Source organism: Pseudophryne corroboree, chromosome 1 (genome assembly GCF_028390025.1).
Source record: "Pseudophryne corroboree isolate aPseCor3 chromosome 1, aPseCor3.hap2, whole genome shotgun sequence".
Taxonomy (NCBI): Eukaryota; Metazoa; Chordata; class Amphibia; order Anura; family Myobatrachidae; genus Pseudophryne; species Pseudophryne corroboree.
In genome coordinates this window covers 806,987,973-807,013,252 of record NC_086444.1, presented here as the reverse complement: position 1 = coordinate 807,013,252, position 25,280 = coordinate 806,987,973, and the positions used below count along the sequence as shown (strand labels likewise).

General features: G+C 46.7%; 1 protein-coding gene across 2 annotated transcripts in view; it reads left to right on the top strand.

The window, feature by feature from the left end:
- HADH (hydroxyacyl-CoA dehydrogenase) overlaps positions 1-24,586 on the top strand; it is a 136,818-nt gene extending 112,232 nt beyond the window's left edge. For both annotated transcript variants that reach the window (XM_063919154.1, XM_063919147.1), the window contains exons 7-8: positions 22,383-22,499; positions 24,203-24,586. In XM_063919154.1, coding sequence (XP_063775224.1) covers positions 22,383-22,499; positions 24,203-24,321 — 236 coding nt within the window. In that variant the 3' untranslated portion in view covers positions 24,322-24,586. The remainder of the gene's footprint in view (positions 1-22,382; positions 22,500-24,202) is intronic.
- Positions 24,587-25,280: the final 694 nt, after the last annotated feature.

Genomic DNA, 25,280 nt, shown 5'->3' with positions numbered 1-25,280 from the left:
GAACCTGTGCAGAGCAGTTAGTCATATGCTCTATAAACACCACAGGCATCATAGAAGCTCCTAGTTACTCTGGATAATGTAAGCAAGTGCCCCTATGGGGATGTAGTTATGTGACCGCTGAAAATCCCGACTGTTGGCATGTCGACCAGCAGGGACTATTCCCACTCGTGCTTGCTACGCTCGCCCCACCTTGCTGGCGTTGTGCGGCTGGGATCCCGGCGGCGGGACACTAACCGCCGGGATCCCGACCGCCGTTATACCGATACACACTATGCTAATAGACTCATTTTTGTAACTGCCCTGATGCTACTGATTTAATGTGCGCATGTTTCTTTTGCTGATGTAGAGGACATTAATATACTGTATCTTCATCATGAGAAATAGAAAATAACCAGGTTGGGTTATTTTAATTTCTCTGACGTCCTAGTGGATGCTGGGGACTCCGTAAGGACCATGGGGAATAGACGGCTCCGCAGGGGACTGGGCACACTAAAAGAAAGATTTGGTACTACCTGGTGTGCACTGGCTCCTCCCTCTATGCCCCTCCTCCAGACCTCAGTTAGATTTCTGTGCCCGGCCGAGCTGGATGCACAGTAGGGGCTCTCCTGATATATTAGGTTTTTTATTTTACAGTGAGACCTGCTGGCAACAGGCTCACTGCAACGAGGGACTAAGGGGAGAAGAAGCGAACCTACCTGCTTGCAGCTAGCTTGGGCTTCTTAGGCTACTGGACACCATTAGCTCCAGAGGGATCGACCGCAGGACCCGTCCTTGGTGTTCGTTCTCGGAGCCGCGCCGCCGTCCCCCTTACAGAGCCAGAAGCAAGAAGATGGTCCGGAAAATCGGCGGCAGAAGACTTCAGTCTTCACCAAGGTAGCGCACAGCACTGCAGCTGTGCGCCATTGCTCCTCATACACACTTCACACTCCGGTCACTGAGGGTGCAGGGCGCTGGGGGGGGGGGGGGGCGCCCTGAGCAGCAATAATATCACCTTGGCTGGCAAAATAACCACAATATATAGCCCCAGAGGCTATATATGTGGTAATTACCCCTGCCAGAATACAGAAAAAAGCGGGAGAAAAGTCAGCCGAAAAAGGGGCGGAGCCATCTCCCTCAGCACACTGGCGCCATTTTCCCTCACAGTTCCGCTGGAAGGAAGCTCCCTGACTCTCCCCTGCAGTCTACACTACAGAAAAGGGTAAAAAAGAGAGGGGGGGCACAGATTTGAGGCGCAGTAAATATTACAGCAGCTATAGGGGACATAATTCAGTTAGTCCCTGCATTATATAGCGCTCTAGTGTGTGCTGGCATACTCTCTCTCTCTGTCTCCCCAAAGGGCTTTTGTGGGGTCCTGTCTCCTTTAAGAGCATTCCCTGTGTGTGTGTGCGCGGTGTGTCGGTACGGCTGTGTCGACATGTTTGATGAGGAGACTTATGTGGAGGCGGAGCAGATGCCTATAAATGTGATGTCACCCCCTGCGGGGCAGACACCTGAGTGGATGGACTTATGGAAGGAATTACGTGCAAGTGTCGACTCCTTACATAAAAAATTTGACGACATGCCAAATGCAGGACAGCCGGCTTCTCAGCTCGTGCCTGCCCAGGCAATTCAAAGGCCATCAGGGGCTCTAAAACGCCCACTACCTCAGATAGCAGACACAGATGTCGACACGGATACTGATACCAGTGTCGACGACGATGAGTCAAATTTAATGTCCACTAGGGCCATTCGTGGCATGATTGAGGCAATGAAAGAGGTTTTACACCTTTCTGATATAAACCCAGGTACCTCAAAAAAGGGTATTATGTTTGGGGAGAAAAAACTACCAATAGTTTTTCCCCCATCTGAAGAATTAAATGAAGTGTGTGAAGAAGCGTGGGCTTTCCCTGATAAGAAATTGGTGATTTCAAAAAAATTACTAATGGCGTTCCCTTTCTCGCCAGAGGATAGGTCACGTTGGGAAACTCCCCCTAGGGTGGATAAAGCGCTCACACGTTTGTCTAAAAAGGTGGCATACCGTCTCCGGATACGGCCGCCCTAAAGGAACCTGCTGATAGAAAGCAGGAGGCTATCCTAAAGTCTATATATACACACACTGGTGTTATACTGAGACCAGCTATTGCTTCAGCGTGGATGTGCAGTGCTGCTGCTGCTTGGTCAGATTCCCTGTCAGAAAATATTGACACCCTAGACAGGGACACTATATTGCTTACCGTAGAGCATATAAAAGACTCAGTCTTGTACATGAGAGATGCACAGAGGGAGATCTGCCGGCTGGCATCTAGAATAAGTGCATTGTCCATTTCTGCTAGGAGAGGCTTATGGACTCGGCAGTGGACAGGGGATGCAGATTCTAAAAGGCACATGGAAGTTTTGCCTTATAAGGGTGAGGAGTTATTCGGGGATGGTCTCTCAGACCTTGTTTCCACAGCAACAGCTGGGAAGTCAAAATTTTTACCCCATGTCCCCTCACAGCCTAAGAAAGCGCCGTATTATCAGGTACAGTCCTTTCGACCCCAGAAAAACAGGCGGGGAAAAGGCGGGTCCTTTCTGTCTAGAGGCAGAGGAAGGGGAAAAAAGCTGCACCACGCAGCAGGTTCCCAGGAACAAAAGTCCTCCCCCGCTTCTTCCAAATCCGCCGCATGACGGTGGGGCTCCACAGGCGGAGCCAGGTACGGTGGGGGGCCGCCTCAAAAATTTCAGCGATCAGTGGGTTCGCTCACAGGTGGATCCCTGGATCCTTCAAGTAGTATCTCAGGGGTACAAGATGGAATTCGAGGCGGCTCTCCCCCGCCGTTTCCTCAAATCGGCCTTGCCGACAACTTCCTCGGGCAGGGAGGCTGTACTAGAGGCAATTCACAAGCTGTATTCCCAGCAGGTGATAGTCAAGGTACCCCTACTTCAACAAGGACGGGGTTACTATTCCACACTGTTTGTGGTACCAAAACCAGACGGTTCGGTGAGACCCATTTTAAATTTGAAATCCTTGAACACATACATAAAAAAGTTCAAGTTCAAGATGGAATCGCTCAGGGCGGTTATTTCAAGCCTGGACGAGGGGGATTACATGGTATCCCTGGACATCAAGGATGCTTACCTGCATGTCCCAATTTACCTTCCTCACCAGGAGTACCTAAGATTTGTGGTACAGGATTGCCATTACCAATTCCAGACACTACCGTTTGGACTGTCCACGGCACCGAGGGTTTTTACCAAGGTAATGGCAGAAATGATGATACTCCTTCGAAAAAAAGGAGTTTTAATTATCCCGTACTTGGACGATCTCCTAATAAAGGCGAGGTCCAGGGAGCAGTTACTGGTCGGAGTAGCACTATCTCAGGAAGTGCTACAACAGCATGGCTGGATTCTAAACATTCCAAAGTCACAACTGGTTCCTTCCACACGCTTACTGTTCCTGGGGATGATTCTGGACACAGAACAGAAAAAAGTGTTTCTCCCGCAGGAGAAAGCCAAGGAGCTGTCATCTCTAGTCAGAGACCTCCTAAAACCAAAACGGGTATCGGTGCATCACTGCACACGAGTCCTGGGAAAAATGGTGGCTTCGTACGAAGCAATTCCATTCGGCAGGTTCCATGCAAGGACCTTCCAGTGGGACCTCTTGGACAAGTGGTCGGGATCGCATCTTCAGATGCATCAGCTGATAACCCGGTCTCCAAGGACCAGGGTGTCTCTACTGTGGTGGCTGCAGAGTGCTCATCTTCTAGTGGGCCGCAGATTCGGCATACAGGACTGGGTCCTGGTGACCACGGATGCCAGCCTTCGGGGCTGGGGCGCAGTCACGCAGGGAAGAAATTTCCAGGGACGGGTCAAGTCAGGAATCGTCCCTGCACATAAACATTCTGGAACTGAGGGCCATTTACAATGCCCTAAGTCAGGCAAGGCCCCTGCTTCAAAACCAGCCGGTTCTGATCCAATCAGACAACATCACGGCAGTCGCCCATGTAAACCGACAGGGCGGCACAAGAAGCAGGGTGGCAATGGCAGAAGCCACAAAGATTCTCCGATGGGCGGAAAATCACGTACTAGCACTGTCAGCCGTGTTCATTCCGGGAGTGGACAACTGGGAAGCAGACTTCCTCAGCAGACACGACCTACACCCGGGAGAGTGGGGACTTCATCCAGAAGTCTTCCTACTGTTGGTAAACCGCTGGGAAAGGCCACAGGTGGACATGATGGCGTCCCGCCTCAACAAGAAGCTAAAGAGATATTGCGCCAGGTCAAGGGACCCTCAGGCGATAGCTGTGGACGCTCTAGTGACACCGTGGGTGTACCAGTCGGTCTATGTGTTCCCTCCTCTGCCCCTCATACCAAAGGTACTGAGAATAATAAGAAGGCGAGGAGCAAGGACGATACTCGTGGTTCCGGATTGGCCAAGAAGAGCTTGGTACCCGGAACTTCAAGAAATGTTATCAGAGGACCCATGGCCTCTACCGCTCAGACAGGATCTGCTACAGCAGGGGCCCTGTCTGTTCCAAGACTTACCGCGGCTGCGTTTGACGGCATGGCGGTTGAATTCCGGATCCTAAAGGAAAAGGGCATTCCGGAGGAAGTCATTCCTACGCTGATAAAAGCTAGGAAAGAAGTAACCGCAAACCATTATCACCGCATTTGGCGAAAATATGTTGCGTGGTGTGAGGCCAGGAAGGCCCCTACAGAGGAATTTCAGCGGGGTCGTTTTCTGCACTTCCTACAGTCAGGAGTGACTATGGGCCTAAAATTGGGTTCCATTAAGGTCCAGATTTCGGCTCTGTCGATTTTCTTCCAGAAAGAACTGGCTTCACTGCCTCTAGTTCAGACTTTTGTAAAGGGAGTGCTTCATATTCAGCCCCCTTTTGTGCCTCCTGTGGCACCTTGGGATCTCAATGTGGTATTGAATTTCCTAAAATCACATTGGTTTGAACCACTTAAAACCGTGGATCTCAAATATCTCACGTGGAAAGTGGTCATGTTATTGGCCTTGGCTTCGGCCAGGCGTGTGTCAGAACTGGCGGCTTTGTCGTGTAAAAGCCCTTATCTGATTTTCCATATGGATAGGGCAGAATTGAGGACTCGTCCCCAGTTTCTCCCTAAGGTGGTATCAGCTTTTCACTTGAACCAACCTATTGTGGTGCCTGCGGCTACTAAGGACTTGGAGGATTCCAAGTTACTGGACGTAGTCAGGGCCTTGAAAATTTATGTTTCCAGGACGGCTGGAGTCAGGAAAACTGACTCGCTTTTTATCCTGTATGCACCCAACAAAATAGGTGCTCCTGCTTCTAAGCAGACTATTGCTCGCTGGATTTGTAGCACAATTCAGCTGGCGCATTCTGCGGCGGGATTGCCGCATTCTAAATCAGTGAAAGCCCATTCCACGAGGAAGGTGGGCTCATCTTGGGCGGCTGCTCGAGGGGTCTCGGCTTTACAACTTTGCCGAGCTGCTACTTGGTCAGGGGCAAACACGTTTGCTAAATTCTACAAATTTGATACCCTGGCTGAGGAGGACCTTGAGTTCTCTCATTCGGTGCTGCAGAGTCATCCGCACTCTCCCGCCCGTTTGGGAGCTTTGGTATAATTCCCATGGTCCTTACGGAGTCCCCAGCATCCTCTAGGACGTCAGAGAAAATAAGACTTTACTCACCGGTAATTCTATTTCTCGTAGTCCGTAGTGGATGCTGGGCGCCCATCCCAAGTGCGGATTGTCTGCAATACTTGTATATAGTTATTGCCTAACTAAAGGGTTATTGTTGAGCCATCTGTTGAGAGGCTCAGTTGTATTTCATACTGTTAACTGGGTTAAATATCACGAGTTATACGGTGTGATTGGTGTGGCTGGTATGAGTCTTACCCGGGATTCAAAATCCTTCCTTATTGTGTCAGCTCTTCCGGGCACAGTATCCTAACTGAGGTCTGGAGGAGGGGCATAGAGGGAGGAGCCAGTGCACACCAGGTAGTACCAAATCTTTCTTTTAGTGTGCCCAGTCTCCTGCGGAGCCGTCTATTCCCCATGGTCCTTACGGAGTCCCCAGCATCCACTACGGACTACGAGAAATAGAATTACCGGTGAGTAAATTCTTATTTATTTTTTTTGTATACCAATGCATCTTATGCACTTTCTACCATACAAGCTTTATTTTTTAGTAAATATAAAGTAGACAGCTAATATTGCTAACGTCCATGCCATTATGACATTAATTCCATCAATTCAAGATTGTTACCATTACTGCAAGAATATAATTTTGTACTAGTTTTGCACTTATTAAAGTTTGCTGCCATCTAGTGGTGAGAAAGTGAACAGCGTTTCTCCTCTGATCTAATGTTACATGATATACATGTGACTCAGGAGTGTTTCTTACACTAGCTGGTTTAATAACTCGCTGCCAGGCATCGTTATACTTAGTACCCAGGATGGTTTTATCAACCAGTTCTTATTGCTGTGTTGCCTGGAAGAAGCAGGTCTAAAAGCAAGCATAGTACATTATTTCCATGCTGGATTTAATTTCCCAGAAAAAGTGGAAAAGTTGCTTTGTAGTTCAGTAATAAAAAAATACCACCAGTAGATTTGGGGAAATCTTCCTTACACATGTATTACCTCGTAGGTGGATCCTCCTCTAATTTGGTAAATGGCAGTAGAGGAGAGGGAGCAATAGTGGGAGGACCAGTCACAAGCTGCAGTCTTTCAAGTAGCTAACCATTGGTGTCCTGTTTATGAACCACATAGAATGTCCACACATGCTATGTGGATGGGGGAACGGTCATCCTGGAAGACGCCCCCCACTTTAAAAAGATAGTGTGACTTTGGGTGGAAGTGATCGTTTTGTACCATTAAGCGATTAGCATAGACCTGGTCTGTAAGATAATGATTACGCCAAAATCATGCTGACAAAATGCCACAACTTTACATAACACTGAAACTTTCACTATTGGAACAAATCCATTTGTCTGCCTCACATTTTGTATTTAAGCTTGGATATCATGTTCCTAGAGTATGAACTTCTACCCACTGTTGCACTTTTGATATAGGTTTTTTTTTTCTCTCTGAGAAACGCTGTTGCTTTATAAACATTTAGTTATTGTATTTTTAATTATAGACATCCTGGGTAGTACAGATGTATCCTCTCATATCTTTGCGCTACAAGGCACGTTACACGTAACGCGTGAGTGCCGTTTGCCTCGGTAGCGTTTTTTTTTCTCCACGAAAATGTGCCTTCGATGCAAAGTAATACTTTGATTAAAATGATATGCAGCATACCTGTATTCTGTGTGTGACTGCGACTGTATTTGCATACAAAATGCTGTGCTACAGTGTTTTCATGGGAAAACTCTGTAACGTGGCATTTCGGATGCCTATAGAGCCTCAATTACACATAGAATTACATTACTGTGCATCTAAGATGCATTTTCACAGGAAAAAATGCAAAAAGACGCTCTGTGCTACAGAGTCCCACCACAGCAAAGCGCGACTTCAAGGGCTGTTTAGCGCTACTGCAGCAAGGATGTAAGAGGACACATCTGTATATCCATTTCATACATACATTAATGAAATAATATCCCAGCATAGTCACACCTGTGTAGAAAACATTGCTTTCACTTCATTGACCCCCCAGGGGTTTCCATTTTATATATTTTGTTTGCCCATTGCCTGTGCCTGGAACAGCATTTCAATCTCAAATCCGTAGGTGGGCTTAATGACCTTTCTACGAGAAACTTTAGAATTGTTACAGTAATCAAAGTACCTGGCTGTATGGTTTGATTGCAAAGATTTTGTAAACACCTATATTACAAATTAGCATGTAATTGCTAATTCCTTATTAAAATGTGTATAATACTCCACTATATGATTGTTTTGGTTTAATTTTAAGTAATGGCTATCAATCCAAATGGAGGAACATTGAGGGGGGGGGGATTCAATTATTATTTTTTTGGGTGGACCATCAGAGCAAGTCAATTTATACGCACCTAAATAGATGAGGTTTAGCTGCCATAGCAGCTAAATCTATTTGAAGTCCTGGTTAGGAAGTTTGGGCATCAAAACAATGGACTTTGCAAATATTTCTTCTCGCATCTCAGGAGGCTACAAGAAGAAATATCACCCCCTCGGCTAAATGATGCAACAATTGGATTACTCCATTTTGCGCCTCCTAGTGGTAACCACAGTAGAAAACAATTGAATTGTCCCCTGAGACTCTTTATATAAGTTACTGATATACCTGATATTTATAGATTTGGTATATAACTTGTTTCATCAGTGCACTGTTTCTTGGACTAATATTGTTATAGTACACTAATAGGTGGTTCCACTTTCTCTCTCTGCACACCTGGAGGATTTGTTGAAACAAACTGGGGCACAGGCTAGTTCTTTTCGTCTAACGACCTACTAAAGATGCCATGTGATATAAAAGCCTATGTTCCTCCCAGAATAGGCTCAGATCTTTTAGGAATCACTGGAGGCACACTACTGATTTCTAACAAGGGTAGAGCCCTCTCTTGAAACTCTACTTTACCAGTTTTGACCTATTGTCTGATGTTTTCATACTAATTAAACAGCCAGGTTTTAATGATTTGAAGAAAGAGTGCCATGTCTCATTAATATATACGTCCACAATTGGAGTGTAAATTTATTTTAGCATCTGAAGATAAACCCCTGATGAAATCTCAGCAAGAGACTTAACGAGTTGGGTTTTTCTTAGTTGTGCCTTGGTCTTCCTAAACAAAACTTGTGAGAAGGATTTTCTGTCAAAAAAAAAATAGAGCCACTGTTTTATTGTGTATATTGTATATGTATTTTATATAAAAACGACTTTAAATAAATGTGGATGAATTGGAGCATTCAGTACCTGTCTAAATAGACTTTAAGGAGTAATATTTCGTCAGCGGTGTGGGGGTACCAATAATTTAAATCCAATCACACCTTAACCATTGAAGCGCTAACTCACTATTGTTATATATGGTTTTTGCTTCAATTTTGGCTAACGGGGAACTTGGTGAGAAGAGCAGCCTACTATAAAATACTCATCTGGTTAATTTTACTAGCGCAGAAGAGCATTGTAGACAGATAGAGATAGATAGAGATTATATATATATATATATATATATATATATATATATATATATTTCTCTTACGTCCTAGAGGATGCTGGGGTCCACATTAGTGCCATGGGGTATAGACGGGTCCACTAGGAGCCACTGGCACTTTAAGAGTTTAATAGTGTGGGCTGGCTCCTCCCTCTATGCCCCTCCTACCAGACCCAGTTTAGAAAATGTGCCCGGATGAGCCGGTCCCAGCTAGGGGGGCTCCTAGAGCTTCTTTAGTTTTATTTTTTTCTAAGAGTATTTTAGGCACAGGGAGGCTGCTGGCAACAGCCTCCCTGCTTCGTGGGACTTAAGGGGGGAGTAGTGTCCAACCCTGAGAGGTTAATGGCCACAGTCACCGCTGACAGGACACTGAGCTCCTGAGGGTGATGATCGTTAGCCGCCCAAGGCGACCGCTCACTCCCGCAGCATGCCGCCACCCCCTAACAGAGCCAGAAGATTCCGGTGGTGAGTCTGTCACCGGCGACCCGACAGGCGGGGAGCTGGTGTGAGTGGCGGCAATAGGGTAGGAGCGCAGTACTGATACTGCGCTCCAGAAAGCTCAGCGGTACAACAGGTGCGACACTGAGGGGCGCCCTGGGCCAGCGCAAATACCCTTACACTGGTCACTCAGTCTATCAGGGACTCCGGTAACCGCTGCTAGCATAATACCTTAGGCCAGCATAAAATTTCAAATAGTGCGGGAAGACGTGCCATGTTTGGGGGCGGAGCTTCTCAGAGCGGACCCAGCAGCTCACCAGCGCCATTTTCTCCCTGCAGATCCACATCCAGCAACGCTGACAGGGAGCGCTGTCCTTCCACACGACTCCAGCTATCCTGTGCGGTACCAGGGGGTTGTAGAAGAGGGGAGGAGGCTGTAAATTCGCTGTGTAGTCTAAGGGTACACAGTCAGCGCCAGGCAGTTTCTTATATAACCGTCTCTGGGGCGCTGTGTGTGCTGGCTCCAAACTTTCTCTCTCTCTCTTTCTTTCTCTCTCTCTCTTTCTTTCTCTCTCTCTCTTTTTCTCTATCGTCCTAGTGGATGCTGGGGTTCCTGAAAGGACCATGGGGGGGAATAGCGGCTCCGCAGGAGACAGGGCACAAAAAGTAAAGCTTTAGGATCAGGTGGTGTGCACTGGCTCCTCCCCCTATGACCCTCCTCCAAGCCTCAGTTAGATTTTTGTGCCTGGCCGAGAAGGGTGCAATCTAGGTGGCTCTCCTAAAGAGCTGCTTAGAAAAGTTTAGCTTAGGTTTTTTATTTTACAGTGAGTCCTGCTGGCAACAGGATCACTGCAACGAGGGACTTAGGGGAGAAGAAGTGAACTCACCTGCGTGCAGGATGGATTGGCTTCTTGGCTACTGGACATTAGCTCCAGAGGGACGATCACAGGTACAGCCTGGATGGTCACCGGAGCCTCGCCGCCGGCCCCCTTGCAGATGCTGAAACGAGAAGAGGTCCAGAATCGGCGGCAGAAGACTCCTCAGTCTTCTTAAGGTAGCGCACAGCACTGCAGCTGTGCGCCATTTTCCTCTCAGCACACTTCACACGGCAGTCACTGAGGGTGCAGGGCGCTGGGAGGGGGGCGCCCTGGGAGGCAAATGAAAACCTTTTTTGGCTAAAAATACCTCACATATAGCCTCCGGGGGCTATATGGAGATATTTAACCCCTGCCAGAATCCGTTAAGAGCGGGAGACGAGGCCGCCGAAAAAGGGGCGGGGCCTATCTCCTCAGCACACAGCGCCATTTTCCCTCACAGAAAGGCTGGAGGGAAGGCTCCCAAGCTCTCCCCTGCACTGCACTACAGAAACAGGGTTAAAACAGAGAGGGGGGGCACTAATTTGGCGTTAGAAATATATAAAAAAGATGCTATAAGGGAAAACACTTATATAAGGTTGTCCCTATATAATTATAGCGTTTTTGGTGTGTGCTGGCAAACTCTCCCTCTGTCTCTCCAAAGGGCTAGTAGGTCCTGTCCTCTATCAGAGCATTCCCTGTGTGTGTGCTGTGTGTCGGTACGTGTGTGTCGACATGTATGAGGACGATGTTGGTGAGGAGGCGGAGCAATTGCCTGTAATGGTGATGTCACTCTCTAGGGAGTCGACACCGGAATGGATGGCTTATTTAGGGAATTACGTGATAATGTCAACACGCGCAAAGGTCGGTTGACGACATGAGACGGCCGACAAACAATTAGTACCGGTCCAGACGTCTCAAAAACACCGTCAGGGGTTTTAAAACGCCCGTTTACTTTAGTCGGTCGACACAGACACAGACAGGGACACTGAATCCAGTGTCGACGGTGAATAAACAAACGTATTCCTTATTAGGGCCACACGTTAAGGGCAATGAAGGAGGTGTTACATATTTCTGATACTACAAGTACCACAAAAGAGGGTATTATGTGGGATGTGAAAAAACTACCGTAGTTTTTCCTGAATCGGATAAATTAAATGAAGTGTGTGATGATGCGTGGGTTCCCCCCGATAGAAAATATGGGCGGTATACCCTTTCCCGCCAGAAGTTAGGGCGCGTTGGGAAACACCCCTTAGGGTGGATAAGGCGCTCACACGCTTATCAGAACAAGTGGCGGTACCGTCTATAGATAGGGCCGTCCTCAAGGAGCCAGCTGACAGGAGGCTGGAAAAATATCATAAAAAGTATATACACACATACTGGTGTTATACTGCGACCAGCGATCGCCTCAGCCTGGATGTGCAGAGCTGGGGTGGCTTGGTCGGATTCCCTGACTAAAAATATTGATACCCTTGACAGGGACAGTATTTTATTGACTATAGAGCATTTAAAGGATGTATTTCTATATATGCGAGATGCACAGAGGGATATTTGCACTCTGGCATCAAGAGTAAGTGCGATGTCCATATCTGCCAGAAGATGTTTATGGACACGACAGTGGTCAGGTGATGCAGATTCCAAACGGCACAAAGGTGTATTGCCGTATAAAGGAAGAGGAGTTATTTGGGGTCGGTCCATCGGACCTGGTGGCCACGGCAACTGCTGGAAAATCCACCGTTTTTACCCTAAGTCACATCTCTGCAGAAAAAGACACCGTCTTTTCAGCTTCAGTCCTTTCGTCCCTATAAGAGTCATATCTGCCCAGGGATAGAGGAAAGGGAAGAAGACTGCAGCAGGCAGCCCATTCCCAGGAACAGAAGCGTTCCAACCCTTCTGACAAGCTCTCAGCATGACGCTGAGACCGTACAGGACCCCTGGATCCTACAAGTAGTATCCCAGGGGTACAGTTTGGAATGTCGAGACGTTTCCCCTGCGCAGGCTCCTGAAGGCTGCTTTACCAAGGTCTCCCTCCGACAAGGAGGCAGTATGGGAAAAATTCACGAGCTGTATTCCCAGCAGGTGATAATTAAATTACCCCTCCTACAACAAGAAAAGGGGTATTATTCCACACTATATTGTGGTACTGAAGCCAGAAGGCTAGGTGAGACCTATTCTAAATCTAAAAAAATTTGAACACTTACAAAGGTTCAAATCAAGATGGAGTCACTCAGAGCAGTGATAACGAACCGGGAAGAAGGGGACTATCTGGTGTCCCGAGACATCAGGGATGCTTACCTCCATGTCCCAAATTTGCCCTTATCACTAAGGGTACCTCAGGTTCGTGGTACAGAACTGTCACTATCAGTTTCAGACGCTGCCGTTTGGATTGTCTACGGCACCCCGGGTCTTTACCAAGGTAATGGCCGAAATGATGGTTCTTCTTCGAAGAAAAGGCGTCTTAATTATCCCTTACTTGGACGATCTCCTGATAAGGGCAAAGTCCAGGGAACAGTTGGAGGTCGGAGTAGCACTATCTCGGATACTGTTACAACAGCAGGGGTGGATTCTAAAGATTCCAAAATCGCAGCTGATCCCGACAACAAGTCTCCTGTGCTTAGGGATGATTCTGGACACAGTCCAGAAAAAGGTGTTTCTCCCGGAAGAGAAAGCCAGGGAGTTATCCGAGCTAGTCAGGAACCTCCTAAAATCAGTGCATCATTGCACAAGGGCCATGGTAAAAAAATGGTGACTTCCTTCGAAGCAATTCCAGTCGGCAGATTTCATGCAAGAACTTTTCAGTGGGATCTGCTGGACAAATGGTTCGGATCGCATCTTCAGATGCATCAGCGGATAACCCTATATCCAAGGACAAGGGTGTCTCTCCTGTGGTGGTTACAGAGTGCTCATCTTCTAGAGGGCCGCAGATTCGGCATTCAGTTTTGGATGTTGGTGACCACGGAGGACAGCCCGAGAGGCTGGGGAGCAGTCACACAAGGAAAAAATTTCCAGGGAGTGTGATCAAGTCTGGAGATTTTTCTCCACATAAATATAGCTAAGGGTAAATTTATAATGCTCTAAGCTTAGCAAGACCTCTGCTTCAAGGTCAGCCGGTATTGATCCAGTGGGATAAAACATCACGGCAGTCGCCAACGTAAATAGACAGGGCGGCACAAGAAGCAGGAGGGCAGTGGCAAAAACTGCAAGGACTTTTCGCTGGGCGGAAAATCATGTGATAGCACTGTCAGCAGTGTTTCATTCCGGGAATGGAAACTGGGAAGCAGACTTCCTCAGTAGGCACGACCTCCACCCGGCAGAGTGGGAACTTCATGGGGAAGTTTTCCACATAATTGTAAACCGTTGGGAATTACCAAAGGTGGACATGATGGCGTCCCGTCTGAACAAAAAACGGGACAGGTATTGCGCCAGGTTAAGAGACCCTCAGGCAATAGCTGTGGACGTTCTGGTAACACCGTGGGTGTACCAGTCGGTGTATGTGTTCCATCCTCTGCTTTTCATACCTAAGGTACTGAGAATTATAAGACGTAGAGGAGTAAGAACTATACTCATGGCTCCGGATTGGCCAAGAAGGACTTGGTACCCGGAACTTCAAGAGATGCTCACAGAGGACTTATGGCCTCTGCCGCTAAGAAGGGACTTGTTTCAGCAAGTACCATGTCTGTTCCAAGACTTACCGCAGCTGCGTTTGACGGCATGGCGGTGGAACGCCGGATCCTAAGGGAAAAGGCATTCAGGAAGAGGTCATTCCTACCCTGGTCAAAGCCAGAAAGGAGGTGACCGCACAACATTATCACCACATGTGGCGAAAATATGTTGCATGGTGTGAGGCCAGGAAGGCCCCACGAAGAAATTTCAACTCGGTCGATTCCTGCATTTCTTGCAAACAGGAGTGTCTATGGGCCTCAAATTGGGGTCCATTAAGGTTCAAATTTCGGCCCTGTCGATTTTTCTTCCAGAAAGAGGTGGCTTCAGTTCCTGAAGTCCAGAAGTTTGTCAAGGGAGTATTGCATATACAACCCCCTTTTGTGCCTCCAGTGGCACTGTGGGATCTCAACGTAGTTCTGGGAATCCTCAAAACACATTGGTTTAAAACCAGTCAAATCTGTGGATTTGAAGCATCTCACATGAAAAGTGAACATGCTCTTGGACCTGGCCTGGACCAGGCGAGTGTCAAATTGGTGGGTTTTTTTTTCTCAAAAAAGCCCATATCTGTTTGTCCATTCGGACAGGGCAGAGCTGCGGACTCGTCCCCAGTTCTCTCCCTAAGGTGGTGTCAGTGTTTCACCTGAACCAGCTTATTGTGGTGTCTTGCGCCTACTAGGGACTTGGAGGACTCCAAGTTGCTAGATGTGGTCAGGGCCCTGAAAATATAGGTTCCAGGACGGCTGGAGTCAGGAAAACTGACTTGCTGTTATCCTGTATGCACCCAACAAACTGGGTGCTCTTGCTTTTAAGCAGACTTTTGCTAGTTGGATGTGTAATACAATTCAGCTTGCACATTCTGTGGCAGGCCTGCCACAGCCAAAATATGTAAATGCCCATTCCACAAGGAAGGTGGGTTCATCTTGGGCGGCTGCCCGAGGGGTCTCGGCTTTACAACTTTGCCGAGCGGCTATTTAGTCAGGGGCAAACACGTTTGTAAAATCCTACAAATTTGATATCCTGGCTAAGGAGGACCTGGAGTTCTCTCATTCGGTGCTGCAGAGTCATCCGCACTCTCCCGCCCGTTTGGGAGCTTTGGTATAATCCCCATGGTCCTTTCAGGAACCCCAGCATCCACTAGGACGATAGAGAAAATAAGAATTTACTTACCGATAATTCTATTTCTCGGAGTCCGTAGTGGATGCTGGGCGCCCATCCCAAGTGCGGATTATCTGCATTACTTGTACATAGTTACAAAAATCGGGTTATCATTGTTGTGGGCCATCTTTTCAGAGGCTCCGCTGTTATCATACTGTTAACTGGGTTCAGATCACAGGTTGTACAGTGTGATTGGTGTGGCTGGTATGAGTCTTACCCGGGATTCATAAATCCTTCCTTATTGTGTACGCTCGTCCGGGCACAGTACCTAACTGAGGCTTGGAGGAGGGTCATAGGGGGAGGAGCCAGTGCACACCACCTGATCCTAAAGCTTTACTTTTTGTGCCCTGTCTCCTGCCGAGCCGCTATTCCCCCCCATGGTCCTTTCAGGAACCCCAGCATCCACTACGGACTCCGAGAAATAGAATTATCGGTAAGTAAATTCTTATTTTCTCTCTCTCTCTCTCGGTACTTGGGAGAAACTGTGTCTGACATTTTCCTGTGTGTGTGTGTGTGTGTGTGTGTGTGTGTGCGCGCAAATTCTCACATAACCATGTCCAGGGACTCTGTGTCTTATGCTGCAGAGGAGGTATCTTCTCCAGAGGAATCCATTCCATGTACCCAGGAATGTAATATCATGTCTCAGACTTCTAAATCTGAGCCACAATGGCTGGCTTCCATTAAGGGAATATCTCAGATTTCTACTGGGGTAGCCCATACTGGGACTGAAACTCAGGTTTTAAGGAAGTCTATGGAAGTTTGGTCGGGTTCTATTCCCTCTACTTCAAAATCCCCTAGCATATACCCAAAGAAATATGCACTTGCCCAGATTATGCAAGCCGACACGGATACCGACTCTGACACTGCAGACGGTGATGGGGATGTGCTGAGGGGGCGGCATCCCGTGCAAAAGGGGTGCAGCTCATGATTGAGGCCATTAGGGATGAGTTACACATTACTGACACACCACCTGAGCAGGTTGAGGAGGCTTACTTCACAGACAATAAGAAAGCCTCGCTAACCTTCCCTGCGTCTAAAGAATTAAACGCATTATTTGAAAAGTCCTGGGAAACCCTGGAGAAAAAATTCCAGATCCCAAAAAGGGTTCTGGTTGCTTTTCCCTTCCCTGAGGAGGATAGGAAAAAATGGGTAATCCCACCCATAGTTGACGCATCTGTCTCCAGACTGTCCAAAAAGGTGGTTTTACCTGTCCCTGGATCTGCTGCGTTAAAAGAACCGGCTGATCGTAAGACTGACACTACGCTCAAATCCATATACACTGCTTCAGGAGTGGCGTTAAGGCCCACTATTGCCTGTGCATGGATTTCTAAGGCCATAGTAAAGTGGTCAGGCACATTACTGGAGGACTTAGATACGATGGATAGAAGTGACATTGAACTGTTTTTACGTAACATACAGGATTTTGCGGGTTTCATGGTGGAGTCCATTAAGGACCTGGGTACTCTGAATGCAAGGATATCTTCCATGGCTGTCTCAGCACGCATGGGGACTCTGGCTACGCCAATTGTTGGCAGACACGGAATCCAGGAGAAGTGTGTAGAACCTACCCTTCACAGGTCAGGCTCTATTTGGGGAAGCGTTGGATGCGTGGATTTCCATGGCAACCACGGGTAAGTCGACCTTTCTTCCTTCAGCTGCTCCTTCTACGAAGAAACCCTTTTCTTCACCATCATCGCAGTCCTTTCAGACCGCAAAGACAAAAAAGTCCAAGCCTCCTACCACCTTCTTTAGAGGGGGTAGGGCAAAATCCAAGAAGCCTGCAGGTTCCCAGGACCAGAAGCCTGCTTCTGGTTCCTCAAAATCCTCAGCATGAAGGTGGACCACACAGCCTGGAGAACGGGCTGGTGGGTGCGAGACTCAGACGTTTCAGACACGTCTGAGTGTCGTCCGGCCTGGATCCCTGGATACAGGATATTGTGTCCCAGGGGTAAAGACGGCGTTCCAAGAACTCCCGCCTCACCGATTCTTCAAATCGGGTTTGCCAGCTTTACTGACAGAAAGGGCTATCCTGCAGGAAGCCATCCAAACATTGGAAAGGTCAGAGGTCATTGTTCCAGTTCCACCTCATATGCAACACATGGATTACTATTCGAACCTTTTCGTGATACTGAAACCGGATGGATCGGTCAGACCGATTTTGAACTTGAAATTGTTAAACCCTTACCTGAGGTAGTTCAAATTCAAAATGGAGGCTCTGAGAGCGGTGATCTCAGGTCTGGAGGAGGGAGAGTTTCTGGTATCCCTAGATATCAAGGATGCGTACCTCCACATTCCGATTTGGCCGCCGCATCAGGCTTATCTCAGATTTGCACTGTTAGACAGTCACTATCAGTTCCAGGCACTGCCATTCGGTCTCTCCACGGCACCGAGGGTGTTCACCAAGGTGATGGCAGAGATGATGGTTCTCCTCCGCAGACGGGAAGTGAACATAATTCCATATCTAGACGATCTGCTGATAAAGGCATCGTCCAGGGAGAAGTTGTTGAATTCCATTGCTCTCACGACTCATCTGCTCAGGGAACATGGTTGGCTCCTGAACCTTCCAAAGTCACATTTGGAGCTGACAAAGAGATTGTCTTTCCTGGAGATGATCCTCGACACGGAGGTGCAGAGGGTGTTTCTACCGGTGGAGAAAGCGTTGGTGATGCAATCAATGGTCCGGGATGTCTTGAAGCCTACCCGGGTATCGGTTCATCAGTGCATTCGCCTTCTGGGGAAGATGGTTGCCTCCTACGAGGCTCTACAGTACGGCAGATTTCATGCTCTGTCCTCCCAACTGGATCTTCTAGACAAGTGGTCGGGATCTCACCTACACATGCACCAGAGGATACGTCTGTCGCCGAAAGCAAGGATTTCACTCCTCTGGTGGCTGCAAATGCCTCACCTTCTGGAGGGCTGCAGGTACGGGGTTCAGAACTGGATCCTTCTAACCACGGATGCAAGTCTCAGGGGTTGGGGCGCAGTCACTCAAGGGGAATCCTTCCAAGAAAGGTGGTCAAGTCTGGAATTCATTCTTCCAATAAACATTCTGGAACTGAGAGCCGTATACAACGGTCTTCTCCAAGCAGCAAAATCAGGCCATTCAAGTACAGTCGGACAATGTGACGATGGTGGCCTACATAAACTGACAGGAAGGAACGAAGAGCAGGGCTGCTATGTCATAGGTAACAAGAATCCTCCTCTGGGCAGACAAGCACGCAGTGGCGCTGTCAGCAATCTTCCTTCCAGGAGTGGACAACTGGGACGTAGACTTCCTCAGTGGGCACGGAGAATGGGGCATCCAGGAGAATGGGGCCTCCATCCGGAGGTGTTCACAGAGGTGACCAGTCTTTGGGGCGTGCCTCAAATAGACATGATGGCCTCACGTCTCAACAAGAAACTTTGGAGGTACTGTTCCAGGTCGAGAGACCCACAAGCAGTGGCGGTGGATGCCCTGGTAACACCGTGGGTGTACAAGTCAGTGCATGTATTCCCCCCCCCACACACACACACACTTCCTCTCATTCCAAGAATTCTAAAACTCACAAAGAGAACAAGAGTTCAGGCAATTCTCATTGCTCAGGACTGGCCAAGGAGAGCTTGCTACACGGATCTTCTGGACTTACTACTGGAAGATCCGAGGCCTCTTCCTCTTCGCGAGGATCTTCTGCAACAGGGGCCGTTCGCTTATCAAGACTTACCGCGGCTACGTTTGACGGCATGGAGGTTGAACACCAGATCTTAGTCCGGAACGGTATTCCGAGCAAGGTTATTCCTACTCTGATACAGGCTAGGAAAGAAGTAACGTCTAAACATTATCATCGCATTTGGAAAAAATGTGTCTTGGTGTGAGTCCAAGAAGTTTCCTATGGTGGAGTTTCAACTTGGACGGTTTCTCCTCTTCCTACAAGCAGGTGTGGATATGGGCCTGCGTTTGGGATCCATAAAGGTCCAGATTTCGGCTTTATCCATTTTCTTCCAGAAACAATTGGCTGCCCTTCCTGAGGGTCAGACTTTTTAGAAAGGGGTTCTGCACATCCAGCCTCCCTTTGTGGCACCGACGGCACCATTGGATCTTAACGTGGTCTTGCATTTCCTGCAATCAGATTGGTTTGAGCCTTTTACAGGAGGTTGAGGTCAAGTTTCTCACGTGGAAGGCTGTCACATTGTTGGCCTTAGCTTCTGCTCGACGTGTGTCGGAATTGGGGGCTTTGTCCTGTAAAAGCCCCTACTTAATCTTCCATGAAGATAGATCTGAGCTCAGGTTGTGTCTGCTTTTCCTATCAGCCAACCTATTGTGGTGCCACTAGCTACAGACTCTTAGATTACGTCAGAGTCCTTGGATGTTGTGAGGGCTTTGAAGATCTATGTTAAGAGGACTGCTCATCACAGGAAATAGGACTCTGTTTGTCCTTTATGATCCCAAGAAAATTGGGTGTCCTGCTTCTAAGCAGACGATTTCTCGCTGGATCAGGTTCACTATTCAGCATGCATATTCTACGGCAGGATTGCAGTGTCCAAAATCTGTTAAGGCCCACTCTGCTCGTAAGGTGGGTTCTTCCTGGGCGGCTGCCCGGGGAAGTCTCGGCTTTACAACTTTGCTGAGCGGCTACTTGGTCAGGGTCGAGCACGTTTGCTAAGTTCTACAAGTTCGATACTTTGGCCTCTGAGGACTTTAAGTTTGGTCAATCAGTTCTGCAGGAGCCTCCGCACTCTCCCTCCCGTACTGGGAGCTTTGGTACATCCCCATGATACTAATGTGGACCCCAGCACCCTCTAGGACGTAAACTCGTAGTCCGTAGAGGATGCTGGGCGCCCGCCCAGCGCTTTGTTATCCTGCAGTGGTTACATAGTTAAGTACTGCTTTGTTCTTGGTTACGTACTGTGTTGTTACTTAGTTCAGTAATGTTATTCAGCTTTTGCTGAGTTATCAAGCTAGTTAGCTTGGTTTGCCTTGTTTGTGTGAGCTGGTGTGAATCTCGCCACTATATGTGTAAAATCCTTCTCTCGAAGTTGTCTGTCTCCACTGACACAGGTTCTAGACTGGGTCCGGTAGGAGGGGCATAAAGGGAGGAGCCAGCCCACACTGTTAAACTCTTAAAGTACCAGTGGCGCATAGTGGACCTGTCTATACCCCATGGTACTAATGTGGACCCCAGCATCCTCTACGGACTACGAGAAAAGGATTTACCGGTAAGTAATTAAAAAAAAATAATTATATATATATATATATATATATATATATATATATATATATATATTCACAAATCATTTCTAGAAGTAACAATTAAAGCTTTTCTCCCAAGACTATAAATATAGGGATAGATACTCTAAAGTACCAGCCAATCAGATCCTAACTGCCATGTTTACAACCTGTGTTTGAAAAATGACAGTTAGAAGCTGTCTGACTGATACTTTATCTCTCTCCAATGCGTAGTACATAGACCCCACTGTTACCCCTTTCACATTGCACAAATAACCCGGTATCGACCCGGCATACTGCCAGGTCGACATGGGTCATTGTGTGTGGTGTGAAAGGGGCCATGTCCAAATTCCCGGGTCGACTGACCCGGAAATTCAACCTGGGAATAAAGCAGTGTTATACCTGGGTTGAATACCGGGTCAGTGGCAGCGTAAACGGATTTGTCCCGAACCCGTTTACTAGATAGGGAGAGGCGACGCGGAGATAATTTCCCAGCGCTGCCTCTGCTCCCCCCCCCCCCTGCCGCTATTGCAACCGAGGGTCGGGAAGCCAGCAGATGGTCTCCAATGCCGGATCCCACCCGGGAAGGACCCGTTCTCGATTACCTCGTGGGATCCGACATTGGAGATGTGAAATGGGTATCAGACTCCTCTATCTACATAGAAGTTATTGTCTAGTGATCAGTGTGATGATCACCCATTGTATCACTACACTGCAGAAAACTTAAGGAAGTAAAGGAATGGGGAAAGGAACTTCCCAATCCTGATTTCCACTAACTCATAGACACCCAAATTTGAAATATGGGAGTACCCCATTTCAAATGATGTGGCCACTTGGTTATTGTCTGATCATTAAACAATATTTTTTCACCCATGCTGGTACCTGCACTCATGGGTGCGCCCCTATTTCCAATGAGGTTCTCACTTAGTAGTTTGTTTGTTTTATATTATTCCGTGACTCCCAACAGTACAAAACACATTGTTTTCCATATCTCTACCATCTTGGGTATGGGGAAAAAGAACAGTGTTCCCCTCAATTATTGTGGAAGGTTTTATAGGTGGTGTGGCTTGGTAGATTAATGCCACAGCAAGAACCACAAAGTATTTCTTACTTGCTTTTAGTTCACTTTCTGCAGTTCAGCCAATTTGGGTCAATTTTTGTTTGCCATGTAAGGAGCTTATGAGCAAATGAATGGTATTTTTGGGCGCACAAATTAATTTCTTCTGTTCAAGTTGGAATGTGACTAGTGCAAAACTGGTAAAATAGGCTCAACACAAGGGTGAGAAAACGCTTGGCTACAAAGGGTATACAGTACATTATAGAAACCTAAAACCTTTGTGTCTTTCTCATCCTCCTCCTTCTTACATTAGTGCATAACTTTTACCTAAATCTTGCCTTCCACCTTGAAGGCCAGAAACAACTAACAAACTTGCCAATGGTTAAGATGAATTCCCGTTGTCCCGGACCCTGCAAGATTGCTGGTCCACATGCCAGACAGTCCGTACGATTTGTTTCAATATGACAAATTGTGCAGGTGTCATTCTGGAGTGTACCCAGCCTTGTATACTAACAGTATGTCCCGTCCTTTCCTCCTAGTATATTCTAATTCTCTGCTGGTTGTCCAGCTCTCTTGACACTTCTCCCCCAAAATACTCCTGGGATACTGATATACAGCTTGTAGCATCCACTTCTACTAAGTTACTCATCATACTGCATCCGGTATAATTAAAAAATAACTTGCTACAGATCCTCTTGCGTAAACTGTATTTTTATTTATCTAATTACAGATGTATTGTACACTAATTCTTCATATATAATGCACTGTATTGTTACCTGACAATGCAGGTGTACTTGTAAATCATACTGTCCAATGGTGGTTTTTCATGAATACGTTTCTTGTAACTATATTTTGTCTGTTTAGCTATTTTTAATAGAAATTGCTGCCAACAGCAGCATGTGATGTCTGCACAGTCTCATCTGAATATTGCTATCTATAGGACATGCATCAAAAGAAGACATTGACGTGGCAATGAAATTGGGAGCTGGATACCCAATGGGTCCATTTGAACTGCTGGATTATGTTGGCCTTGACACCAGTAAATACATCATTGATGGTATGCCCAGCCATGTATTCATTTGTTTTACCTCCCCAGAAAGAAAATGATCTTTAGTTGAACAACATTTATTTATATTTCCTACTGGCAAAATAAAAATCTTGTTTTCATAATATTCTATATGTCCTCATACATCATTGCTGCAGTCGCGCCAAACAGCCCCTCTTGGCACACCAGGTCCCTATCGGTGACATCTTTTTTACGTTTTTTTTTTTTTTTTACTGAAATTTCATCTTAGTCGCAACATTGTTACTAGGACGCACCAGGAGACACTGGTGATTGATTTGATATGTAACAAGTTTTATTGTGCTGCATATACCTACTCCGTTACACACAGATATACTGTACAACTGTCACATATCAAATTAATCAGCACAGTCTACTGGTCCCAGTTGCATTGCGGTGTGATGAAGATGCAATCTCTGTAAATAAAAAAGACATTCAAAGCTAACGGAGTTGCACAGGACTTGTCAGCTCACTCTTGCCAGACATCTCCCGCAGCGTGGCGTATTGAGGCGAGATGTATGAGGATACCTCTGTAATTGCATCTTTTGGGGCCGATTCAAATGGGTTGGGGGTTTTTTCATGGCCGCCACTAGAGGGCGCCTAACAGCAGTAATTACATTTTTCTGGTGTTCGAGCTCCTTGGGGGAGGACACTGTTTTTCTCGCAGCCTCCTGAGGTGCGATTAAAAAAATGTGTCCAAACACGGCACTTTAAGCTCCTACTTTGGGTGCCTAGACGGGTTTAGCTGTTTGGGTGCGAATTGTGTGATGTGCATGGGCGCCCAAACAACAAATGAATAGTGACGATTGTTTGGGCGTCTAAACAGTTCCCCCTTTTTGTGTTTCTGTTTAATTTGTATGAACAACTTTCTGACTTATGAATGAAGTGGTTTTCATTGGCTTCTTATAGGTTGAGTAAGTGTTGGGAAGTGTTTGAACTCAATAGAAATATGACCTTTTTGAGGTGTTGCGACAATGATTAAGCCTCTGTGGGACCACATAACTGCAGTGTCACTTCCTGCTGTCTTCCTTCTGGAAAAAACGAAGATCTGTGCCGGCCATTCGCATATCTCACTGAAGATAGTCTTTTTTTTGTTGTTGCTATGGAGTATGTGATAACCCAGAGGGGATTTCTATGTCTCTGCACAGTGGGAAGTGGGAGACAGGTTAAATAGGGCTGTGGAAAGATATACAACAATAGTAAAAGCCACAATAAACAAAATAAATGAGCTTGCAGGTTGTGCATCCATGCTCTAGGGTACCTGTAACTGTTGTGTTCATGTATTTGTGTTGTGCATTGCACGCACCTATCGTGCCGTATTTACGGCCCGATTTGGGTAGAGATGTGTGCTGAGCGGTTCGCTCAGCACACATCTCTCCCCCCGCTCAGCACAGCGCCATGTGTGCTGAGCGTGCACCAGCGATAGCGATGCGCGGGGCTATGCATCTCTATCGCTGTGAGGGGTACACACGGAATGATCGCTGCTTAAAATCTAAGCAATCTAGTCAGATTACTTAGATTTTAAGCAGCGATCGCTCCGTGAGTACCCCCCTTATGTGTTATGTGCACAAATAGTTGAGAAGCATCTGCTGACCTCTTCACTGGTGACCATGTTTAATTGTATAGATAAGAACTATATTTTTTTGCTCAATGAAATGCTAACTTTATTTATTTTTTTCCTCCCCTTGAATGCCCAGGTTGGCACCAGGTGGATCCTGAAAATCCTCTCTTTGCACCCAGCGAATTGCTTAATAAGCTAGTAGCCGAGAAGAAGCTGGGAAAGAAGACCGGAGAAGGATTTTATAAATATAGATAATTTCGCTCACTGCACCGCTAATGTGTATATACAACGTTTTTTTTTTTTTTTATAGTCATTGCTTTATGCTGACTGTGACGCTTCCTTTTCCGCTAATTGACGTCTCGTGTTGTGGTCTGTTATTTCTGCAACTGACGTGTTCACACACTAGTGCCTTAGAGCAACGATTGTCTGTTCATGATTAATATCCTTTTGTACAGCTGATTTACAAACCTTAAAATGTCATAACAAATCTGAAGCCAATAAAAAGAATATAAGCTGCTTATCGCTGTAATATGATTGAGTTTACCTGTACTCGTAATGCTGCAGAATGATTATTCACTTGGGTCAGTTGGTGTACAGTTCAATGGAACCCCGACTTTGGAGTAAAAGGGGGGTGGCCTGGACAATATCATGGTTAATGTGAAAATACATGTACAGCACTTACCTGTTAATAAATAGGGCAGTAGTTCCCAAACTTTCTCAGTCCACAACACCCTTAAGCCCTTTCTCTCCATCCCAACCCATGGGATATCCAGTCAGTGATGAGATAGTGTCATCAGGCAGAAGACCGCTATAGAGATTTGAGTTAAAACAAGTTAGGTTTTCTAACCATGACTTTACTTACGTTTTGGAACAGATTCTGGACTTCTAGAGATGGGGTTCCAAAGATTCTAAAAAGAAAACATTCCACAATAAACTAGCAACAGATTATTTGTTTTGGTCCTTTCAAACCAGAGAATTTATTTTTATGAAAATCTGCATCAAATTCACCCTCGCATGCGCCTTTGCCCAATAGCTATGGCCTCATATGACCCATAGTAGTAGGTCATTTCTCCATCCCTAACTAGAATGTTTTAAAACCACTAGTATAGTATTCTTTTCAGGCAATCCGCCTTAATCAATAATGAGTGAACAGTACATTTTTTTTTCAAAGTATCCACTAGAGGAGTCTATGTAAAGTTGCATGCGCTCAAACC